Source organism: Aythya marila, assembly GCF_965140915.1.
Source record: "Aythya marila genome assembly, chromosome: 3".
NCBI lineage: Eukaryota > Metazoa > Chordata > Aves > Anseriformes > Anatidae > Aythya > Aythya marila.
Genome location: NC_139044.1, coordinates 71,620,018 through 71,631,267, shown reverse-complemented (window position 1 = coordinate 71,631,267; position 11,250 = coordinate 71,620,018). Strand labels below are relative to the sequence as shown.

General features: G+C 39.2%; 1 protein-coding gene across 1 annotated transcript in view; it reads right to left on the bottom strand.

Annotated features, from left to right (window-relative positions):
* Positions 1 to 276: 276 nt before the first annotated feature.
* Positions 277 to 11,250, bottom strand: part of CDC40 (cell division cycle 40) — a 36,063-nt gene continuing 25,089 nt past the window's right edge. The window contains exons 11-15 of the mRNA XM_082755490.1: positions 10,322 to 10,437; positions 9,910 to 10,043; positions 4,876 to 4,952; positions 2,473 to 2,617; positions 277 to 1,541 (exon numbers count right to left, since the gene is read on the bottom strand). Of these exons, the coding sequence (XP_082611616.1) occupies positions 1,364 to 1,541; positions 2,473 to 2,617; positions 4,876 to 4,952; positions 9,910 to 10,043; positions 10,322 to 10,437 (650 nt within the window). The 3' untranslated portion in view covers positions 277 to 1,363. The remainder of the gene's footprint in view (positions 1,542 to 2,472; positions 2,618 to 4,875; positions 4,953 to 9,909; positions 10,044 to 10,321; positions 10,438 to 11,250) is intronic.

The window sequence follows — 11,250 nt, the reverse complement described above, 5'->3', positions numbered from 1 at the left end:
TTTGGTTCAAGTATTCTTTGAAAGAACAATCTTCTTAATGAATCCTTCCAAAACAGATGATTAAAAAAAATAGAGAACAAAACAAAAAAATAATTGCCCTTCTTCCTACACAATTTGTGATTCTTTGCATCTCAACTATTGAGATGTTTTATCTCCTATCCTACTGCTAATTATAGCTATTACTCTTTTACTATTGTTTAATTGATGAGGAGTGGTTGGACTTACAGTAAACAACAGAGTGTAGTCCAAAACTGTAATTAAACGGGATACATTTGTTACATGTTTTTATTTCTGTTATGGCCTAAAAACAAGAGTAGATAGAGAATTAGAAGGAGGGGGAAAGTCCTTTAAATTTACATTAGTTTTGTATGAATGGTGTGAGAAAATGAGTTTATCTGAACTCTGATACAACTGAGAATTAAAACACCAAATGATAAGAAGTATTTCATACGGACAGTGCTAGATGGAAGAACTGAATGAAGATAATCAGTTTTTTTTTATAAAAAGATTTATTAAAAATAAGTTCTTTGACGAGAAAAAGTGTGGCATGTATATACATTAAATTGTCAGAAACTTTATGGAGCTTATAATACAATGTATTCACTTTGTTGGTGCCCTTTTTTTTTTTTTTTAATATGTCATGCTTACTGGAACTTAACAACATTAAGGGAAGAGAAAAACACCTAGCACACGACCATTACAGGCAAAATCTTCAAACTGAGGAGCACTTGTAAAGATGACACTTGGTGATCAGCATGATACAGTCGTTAAATACAGACAAGACAAGGTTTTTATGAATGCGGCTTTCTGTTGATACAGTTTAAATGAGGGCTGCAAGCTTCTGATTAGTCCATTCCTACTGTGAATTAACAGATATTAGCAAATGATTGTGTTCTGTAAAGGTAGAAGTATTTGGGGGAGAACAAAATACTGCCAAAAGCCACAAACAAATGCATCTTTTCCAGCTCTACTGCAGCAGGTATCAAAGATTTCTTCTTCGGAAGAGAATTACACAATTGCTGGTTTTCTCCTCTAAGTCCCCACACCTCTGACAGCCAGAACCACAAAAATAGTTTTTCTTAAAATTATTTTATTTTACAAGAATATCTTGCACAAAAAGTGACAGGACAAACTAACACTCGATTCTGCATGCTCCAGGTGACCTCAGATTCTCACACCCAGATGTCATATTTCGAACAATATCCTTTGGGACAAGTCTTCTGAAATTCCCCATTTTTTAGAGCATATGTACAGCTAGCTGGGAACAGCTGTATTACAAAAGTTTACCTCTCCTCACAGCTGAATGCACTCCAGTCTCAGATGTCTGCAGGGCTGACACCTTTAGATCCTCGTAGCAGCCTCGTTAGTCCCAGAGTTTAATAAGACCATCCCAGCCGCACGTAATGACTTTGGATGTTTCGTGTGGATGCCAGACTGCACCAATACAGACTTTATCGTGTGCTTTTACTCTGCTGTAGAGTTTTGTTGTCTTCCAGTCCCAGATGTTCAGTTTTCCATCTGCATCTCCAGATATCACATAGCTGTATTAAAGGGATTAAAATAAAAGCTGCATTGAGTGCAAAGACTGCTGGTATTTTAACAGTTTGCATTGAGCAACGGAAATAGAGCTTCGCCCAGCGAGCTTCCCATCTGACAGTCTGAAAACATATCTGCCCAAGAATTAGCATTCGTGCTGTGCTCTAAAGCACACAAGTCCTGCAGAAGGTGATTCATCAGCTGCGAGGTAAACGCGCTAAGCAACGTGATTATACCATACATGGTGTTACTGGAGAGAAAACATCGGGCAAAGATGAAGTGCTAGAAGTTTATCTGCAAGTTACAGACGCTTCTCTCCACTGTTTCCTCCAGGTTTGAAGAGGTTATTCTCCCGTTTTTATAGTACTGAATATCTTATGTACACACAATGATAAATGTATCAGTGTAATCCTGAGCAAACAGGATGAAGAAAAGAAAATTCTCTCAGCAGCAAGTCAGGATTCACCACAGCAGACCCACAAATTAGAAAAAGTGGGTATTTCTGAGTCCCAGGTATTCTAGACAAGTGCATATCGCAGGAATAAAGCCTTGAGGTTTCTGGGAGGACTTTGCAGCTGGTCTACAGTAAAGAGCCAGAGGCAAGTCAGATGTGGAAGCCTCTTGTGCTGCACCAAGGCTGGACAAAACAAGGGGAATCTCTGGATGCTTTAACACAGAAACATAAGCCATCTTTGCAGAATGGGGAATCTGGAATACACTGCCTGTTTTCTACTGTTGTTTGGACCAACTCTTGAGTACAACTTAGTCTAATTAAGTCACAAGAACAGAATTTCCATTCTGCTGCTTGGCTAGAAAGCCGTCTGATGCTGGGTTAATTGAAGGGCTGTGCATCAATCATTGTTGCAGAGGATTCAAAAAGAATCCTAGTGTCTGTGCTAGCAAGTTTACAGTGAAACACTTTCCCACCAAACTCACCTCATATCAGGTGAAAAATCCACTTGACAAGCGTAGCCAGCTACCATGTGACCTTTGAAGATTTTCTTTTTGTTTAATCTGAATCTGTTCTGAGCTCCAAAAATCAGAATTTGGTTATCCATTGACTGGCAAGCCAACCATTTCCCTGTAAATGCAAGAAACAAAGATTTCAGAGTGCCACGTGTGAAAAAAAAGACTTGGCTGAGAAGTTTGAGACACGTATCTTTTCCTGCACTATATTAATAGAGATTTTTAATATGTATCAGTATCAACTTCTACCTAGAACCTTATTTCTGCCTGTTATAACTGCCACAAGAGGCAGAACCTTATGCTTGGCAGGAGCTGGGAAGCCTATGCCCACAAGAACCCCTCAGAACTGTAAGAAAAGCCCTGCCAGTTATAACAATATGCTGCATTAACCCCACTGAGTTATTGATCTGTTTTTGAGCTACCGAGCAAGCTTGCTGGTGCACACATTCTAAACACTCAATCAAGTAATTTAGATGAGGAAAAAAAACAACATCTAGCTGCAATCTGTTTGATTACCTCCTTTGTGGGTAACTCTAAGATCATCACCTCTTATTTTTCTTTATGAGAAAAGCAGCTCTAAGGTGGACTCGGAAGTTTGAAAATCTGAAGTTTTCGGAATTATTTCATATTCTGTGCCTTAACTGAGTATGATTTACTGAAGACATTTAAGAAAAAAAGAACAGGCTTTTCTAATCTTAACTCCGTTTCACTCTGCTTCTTGGCAGCACATTAACTCCTGCCTGAAAATCCAACGAAGATGATGCACTACAGAACAGTACAGAACAGAGACTCCCGTCCTGAACTCTTTATATCATCACTGTCTTCACAGTGTCCCATTTGAACAGCAGTAACAAAATGTGTCGACTTATCTGTAAATCTGATCCAGCTCCTACCTTGGAATTAGAGGTTTTTCTTAAGACTCCCAAAGAAATAAACAGCATGTGTACCCCAAATGTGTTATTCTCTTCTACTTTTTAAAAGTCTGTCTCCATCTCCTGCACCCTTCAGAAGGAAATGTGCCCCTGCTAATGGTTGGGGGGTTAGAATTAGATGATCTTTGAGGTCCCTTCCAACCCAAACCATTCAGATTCTACGAAATTGAAAGTTTTCTTCTGTAAAACTTTCAGTTTGATTTTCTTTAAAGGACTCATTTAACTCCAAAACGATGCACTATGTATCTGGCACAATCAGTAGTGTAATTATTCTGAAAGCCCTTGTTCTGCCTGATGTTGGACTACTCAACAGGTCAAGATACTGTTAGTTAACGTGAGGTATCTGGAGCTGAAGAAATGACCCTACTTCGTTCCTAACATCATTTACTGTTTCATCACAGAAATCAAATACTCAAATGACCAATAAGGAAAAAGAATGAGAAATCTGGTATATACCAGATCTGGTAAATACCAGATTTCATACAAATGTGGAAGAATGAGGTGAGCAGAAAAACTGGATGAGAACACAGCGAGTTGTGCCACGTCAGAAATAGGGGTTGAAATAGCCCAGCTTGGGAAGCTAACATTTTAAACACGTAGCACTCTTTCTCCAGAATCTTCCTTTCCATATTAAAGCTCTACTTCAATTCTTAAGAATAAAATATTTACACTGCAAAGCAAATGTAATTTGATGCTGATAGCTGGCTGAAAATGCTAGCTGTGCAACAAGTTCATCAGCCGCTGCTCAACAAATGAGACCGTTAACTGTAAATCCAGTAACACTTCAATAACGTTGGCAATAAAGCTATTTAATTTTGGCCAAAACACATAAAGAGATTTTGTCCTATTAAAAGGATTTTTCACTTCTTACTGGAGACACTAACCCTTTATCCTCCCTCAGTTTGATTCTTATAGAAGAATACAAACACCAGGGAAACATTAGCACACAGAAACACTGAGATAATTTAGAATTTCTCTAAGTGTTATTTGGGCTATATTCAGAAGAGAAAGCAACAGCATTAACAGGAACACGTACAACATCACTCTTTGCTTTATCAGTGGCACCACAAGGACTGATAAACTTGCTTAGCAGTTTGGAGCCACTGTCAATTACCACCAGTGTTTCTCTTAATATTGTAAATATTGCAAAGAACGCATTATAGCTCTACAAAAAAGGAGAGTCTGTTTACTCTGGATGAAGGTCTAAATTTAAACCAACAGTTATCCTGACATAACCCCTCATTTTGACATACTTGGTCTTCTCAGAACATTTCAATCAAAACCTTATCCAGTCCAATCTTGGAATAAATGTCCACACGCTCCTTCGGGAAGGTAGGGTCGTGTGGGGCACCAGGGAAGTGCAGCATGGCAAAGTTACAGATATAATCAGTAAGACGTGCCTACGTAAGCTGCCTAAGAAGGCAGGAAAGTGTTAACCTACCATTTGGAGACAAAGTCACGGCTGGCATCGAATGCATACTTGGCTCAGCAATGTACTTGAAGTCTACAGGAATGTCCCTGCAAAAGGAAGAAGTATGTGCTTTAGGAAGACGTGGAGACACTCCAACGGGCTGCCTGGAGTCTGCTGATTTACTCAGCCACCAAATCACGGAGAACGTGGTGGTGCTGTCCACAGCAAGGATGTGGAAAAGGGCAAAATTATGAATGCCCACCTCCAGTTGTGGAACCATTTATGGGATAATCTCTGGTAGCATGAATTAACCCCAAACTGAGCGACCCATACTCTACAGCACAAACCTGATTCCAACCGTTAAACTTTAACACAAACGTGTTAAAATGTGGCCAAATGTTTATGTAGGTAACAAGAATAGACTGATATATGCATGCATCTCACTGCAATAACTCAAGGACTTGAGTCTTGTTTTAGCTGTAATACTTCTCTGCCTTTTTATATGCTTTTTTTTTTTTTTTTTCCCTTTAGAAGGAGAAAACAGGAGTCTTTTTCACTTCTCTCTGACAACGACCCTTTCCTCCTGATTTCCCCAAATGGGATGCCAATCAATTCTGAATGTTCATAGCTGAACTGTACTGCAAACTCCTCAGTCTCAATTCCATATAGGACCGTGCCAGTGCATGTTAAGTCTATATATAAAATGTACAAAGGCACGTGGAACAAGGGAAAAAAAACCCTACAGGCTAATCCTTACTCCTCAGAATAGTCATTTGTTTTTCACTATGTAAAGTGAATTACTAATGAGCTGTGCACATCCACAGCATTCCTCACACCCCACGCTGGAAGGCTGGTAAAAAGGGAAGACAAACACACAGCTTTCCCCTTAAACAATGAAATCTCCAGCAGAAAATAGATTTGATTAGTGTATTCATTCGAAGACGTGCAAAATGTTCTGTAGCAACAGCAATTAAGACAAAGGGGATGGTTCTGGCCTCAGTGTCTATAACTGACCCAGTAGAAAGGCTGCTGGGACACTCTCAGGGCAGAGAGTGTGGATGGCTGCCTTGTACTCACTGAGGGAAATGCTAACAGCATTAGCAAGGTAATTAACAGTCATGGTTTATTGGGGAGCAACTTATTTCCTGGCATCTTGTGTTAAGCAACGTGCACATGGGCAGCAGGGTGCGAAGCTGCCCTGCTGTCAGGAAGCAACATCGATGCTCCCGTGAGCTAAATGTAAGATCATTTCACCCCTCAGCATCAGAGGAGGGGGGGGAAGAACACGTGCAGGGTTCTTCTGTGTCCTTCGGTGGAGAAGAGCACGTGCAGGGGTAACTTCCTAGTGTGCAAACCTAATCCAACACGCCCTCAGCCCACCTGGCACCTGGAGCCCTCAGTTGTAGGTAAAAGCAATCCTATCAGAAGCCACGTTTAAAAAAAAATCTTATTTTTTAAAGAAATAAATCACAGAAGATACATCTCCAGTGCTGAATGCTACCGCAGTGAGAAATTTAAATGCAGTGTAGGTTTTCCACCTTCTCTTCTCCCTTTACAAAAGGAATGCAGGTTCATCTGTTAGAATTTATTCAGGACAGCTCTGTTTTATGTTGAAAACTAGCAGGCACAGTAAGGACAGGTGCAGAATACAATGCCTTCGTCTGTTAAGAAAAATTGAGACATTCGTGTTTCCCCATTTGCTTCCAGTCAAATTGCTAAGTAAGTAGTAATATCAGCCTGCTCCGCACATGCCCTCCCAATAAAAATAAAAATTAAAAAATTACCGAAAAAGATGCTGTCATGGTTGGCTGACCTAAAAAAAATCACGTGATCCATTGTTGTTCAGATTTTTAAATTTAAAGATCTTCGAATCCTTATATATTTTTCCCCACTTCCTAACACTCTAAAGGCCGTAAATGTTTAAATATCAAAAGTAGCTTCTGTTTGCCAAGATCTAGAAACGTGATAATCTGGGGTTCTCATACCACTTCTTCCCCAAGCAGGAAAGAGAAAAAGCCTTCCAAAGGATGAAAAAAACAACAAAAAAAAAACCACCAAAAACCACAAAAGCAAAACAACCCCCTTCTGGGATCTGTACATCATGAGGAGCTCTCTCAGGAGACTACAGCATCTTTACAAGGAATTATGGAGTGAAAAGGCCTGCTGGGGGGTATAGCTTTCTAGACGTGACAAGCCTCCTAAGCCTGGCAAAATAAGCACTAAGCTACCACTGCACTGCTCTTGCTTTGCTAGCTGACTTGAAGGTAAAAGGAAATAAAAGCTTCCAAGGTCAGTTGCCTGAATTATTTCACTGTTTAGCCAAGTAGGGTCAGAAGCATGGGAAGCAGGCAAGACAAAATATTTTGCATTTCAAAAAGAAAACCCAGAATATAATACCCATGTTTTAATATCGCCGCTGTGAAGCTACAGTCAAATGAAAATAAAAGCAGGCAAACGTTGAAGTACTCCTCTCAGGACTCCTGACCGCCCCCCTCGGTCTGTAAGCCTGTCCCCTGTGTTTGCAGGTTGAACTTTTAGCAGCTGGGCAACTGCAATTCAGAGCACGCCACCAGTGCCATCGACGTGCATGCTGTGAACTCCTGGGGAAAGGAGCTTTGGAGTCTCGGGGGAGAAGTTGCTGACCGTGATGAAGTCTGACACGCCATCCCATTACCAGCTCTGGCCAAGTCGAAGTGTGTACAAAGCAGGCTGCAAAATTCCTCTAGACAACTGAGACTAAGCAATTAAACCAGCTTTAATTACTGGCTTTTAAGGCCATACTCAGGTCAAAATTACTTTGAAGGCTGCTTTGTTTCTGTGGAATATTGGAGAAATACATCAAAATGTGCAGTAAGCAAGTCACCCAAAGCTTAGGAGTAACTGTCCTGATGAACTTAAGGCAAAAAAGAATTTGAGGTGCAGCACAAAATAGTTTGAGGTGGAATTTTTCAAAGTCCAGATCTGATGTGCTGAATAGACTGGCTTAGTTTCCACGTGTTGTAAGAATCTGGATATTGAAGTTAAGTATGTCTGCAGAGCAATAACCATGTATCATAGCATGTTATGGACAAATGTTTTTTTTAGGTTGATGCTAGGAACACAGCGCTGCATTCGCTTTATATAAAATAAAAAAATTTCCCAACAACTGAATCACAGAATACTGTCTACTGTTGACAATTCCTCCCTGTTATCTGAACAAGGAGGCTCTTTCTTCATTGTACAGGAAGCTCAGTACATATTTTTGTTCTTCAGAAGGAAGAAAACTTCTGCTACTGGAACAATCAGGTTGTGATGTTCCCATCCCAGAACCTTTTTGCCTTTCCTGCTCTTCCCCACGGAGTGACTAAATCCACCCACTTCGCTATTTATTTCAGCCATCAACACAAAGCTCAGAGAAGAAGGGCAATCCATTCTCAAGGAAGTAACAGATTTGTGCAAGTGAGATCCTCCTCCTACTCACCAGAGAGGAGACATTCCCTAGCAGATATGATAATGTAAAGATTTTTTTCTTAAGGAACTCAGTAAAGAGTCTAATCATGAAAAGCTGAGCAGGGGCTCTCTGGGAGAGACATCTGCTGACGGTATTCTGTGTCTTGACTAAGCCCGGGATCCCAGACTTTGGTCATTACCACCACTGCTACTGGCAATGGTAGCAGGTCACAGACACTCTGTGGGTTTTGCTGGCTGCTTGAGTAACATTTAAATACTACAGACCGGAGTCTCCTGTCTAGATTTATAAATAAATAAAAAAAAAAAAGCTGGGGAGGAACTGATTAGTCACGGAGATGTCAAACTAATGTCTGTATTGTGCAACAGCTTTTCATGTGTGAACAGCAAAATGAAATGGATACGTGAAGATATGGAATTAATAATTTCCAAAAGAGGTTTGAAGTCCTAGAGAAATCTTCAAGTCCTAAGCAGAAAGTTTTAAGACCTAGTGCCTTGTGGAAAACATTTTAGAAGCAGGAGGGATTTGTTTTCTCCCCAGAGCTGTTAAAAACTGGAAGCCATTGAAAATGATGTTTCATGTGAGTTTTCTTGGATAAACTTCCATTTTTCTGTCACCTGTTGTATTCATACTGTGCGTATTGATGATTGCCCAAAAAGCAGACTACCAGAAAAAGAGAAATGAAGCTAAACTAAGATAGTTATTTCATGTATTGGTCAAACATTAAATAATAATATAACATATCTGACTTCAAAGCATTCAGAAACTACACAGGCTAACATAACATAGCAAGCTTTTCTTTAAAAGGCTAATTTAAGGGCTAATACACCCTTGGGGAACGGAGAGATAACAGAGATCACTAATAGAGTGCAGCATGCTTCAGGCAGATAAGGCTGTCTTGTGCTTTCTTTGGAGGAAGGGAAATCTATGAAATCTCTTGAGCATTAAGCCAGAATAGGTTTGTTAGCATTCAGCTAGGGGGTAGGAAGCAACTAGTTTTAAATGATCAGAATTATTATTTTTTAAGAGTTCTTAATAAGATACAACATTAAAATACATTATTAATAATTAATGCTAATAATAAACATAGCCTGATGCCCTTATAAGATTGACACCAATAAAACAGAGGCTATTTAAGACATTCCATTTTACAGACTTTAAAAACAGTTTTCAATTACTGCAGTGGAGTAGGGCAGTAAGCTAGGGACAATAACTCACTATTAAACATTGATAATGTCTAGACATTGTGAGTATTATATTTAGATTTTGGAAGGAATGTTTTCTTCTTCTGGACAAAAATGTTTAAGAACTAGGACCCACGCTAGACTGAGTGGCAGAACAAAGAAATATGCAGAGTATATGCCCAACTTCAACAGTATCAGAAATGTGCAACAAGGATATCTGAGATCATTCTGGTTTTACTTTCTTGTGAAAGACTTTCTAAAATTGTTTATATAATTATGTAGTAGTTATTTAAATTAAACTCTTCCTCATTTAGCTAGAACCCAGTACACTTCAGCATCCTATGTGCCATGTACACTTGTAAGAATAAACTACCTCTCAGTTTGCTTACAATACACTTTATGTTAAAAAAAACCAGTATTTTAAAAACTTACCATTCCCAGACTCTTAAGCTCTTGTCATCAGATGTACTCACAAACCTTCTATTTTCATCCACAAATACAATGGTGTTGACAGCTCCCAAATGCCTATCATACTCCTGCACAATCTCACCACTCCGAATATCCCACTACAATTAAAGAAGACATAAGATTTTTTTTTCTTTTTACACTAAATATTTTATTATTATTTCAAGTTTTAAAATATTTTCAGGTAAAGAAGCAAATTCTCTAGCAACAATCTTTGAAGGTCTAGCAAAAAGAAAAAAAAAAGACGAAGAAAGATTTAATAACTGGTTGAGAAATTCTAGTTGAATCAGAAAATCCAAGTAAAACTAACAATTTCTCGAGCTGTAGGTGGAGCGTTTAAGACAGAATCCGAAGAAAATAAGGTATTAAGTAGACATACCTGCACAATTTTCTTGTCTGACATTCCTGCAACAAAGAGGTTTTGTTTATCTTCATCAGGATTGAACTTGACACAGTAAGGAACCTTCCTGTTTGTGAATCTTGAAATGCATTGTCCTGAAACAGACAAACCATTCATATTGGGTCAAGAGGGAAGTTCTAAGGGCTGGTGAGTTCATTACAGGTATTGACAGAGACATTCATTCTACTTTTACCTCTCTAACAGCAGAAAATACCTTTTTTTTTTTTTAAAGGCCCTGAGAGGATCAGAGGGTAGAATTTACCCTACATTTACCTACCCTAACACTTTAGTTAGGCATTCTTTCATGTGTTTGTAAGCATGCATCTGCAAAAAGACATACAAATACACTCACCCAATATCATTACTACAGCTTTCCAAACAACGTAACTTCTCTTCAGCCTACGTATCATCAGGACATAATCAAAGACATCAGGACTAGTGAAGACATCACAAGCTGACCAGTGTCTTGGCAAAGCACCACCTGACTAGGATCCAAGTTATCCCCAGCAAAAGACTTGAACTCAGTGAAGAATCCCTTATTGCCACCACTAAAAAGGGCAACAGTAATTCAGCTAGAAGACAAACCACTGACCTCCTCCCACAGCCTCAGCCATAAATATCCTGACTGTGCATTATTTGTAACTCCCAGGAGCCTGGTTTAGTTCAAAAGCACAATGATTTTTTTTTTTTTTTTTGGTGGTCCAAATAACTGAGCCCTAACACAAGACTGGAGGATCTGACCTACCTTCTGCCTGCCACTTGTATGAGACTTGTGCCACTGCTAACCAAGGAAGCCAACATTTTTTTCAAACATGGGAAATTCCTTCCTTTCAAACACCCTCAGCTTAAAAGAATACTGACAAAATTTACTTCGAATCTTTTTAACTGGAGAAACTATTTGCAGCAGA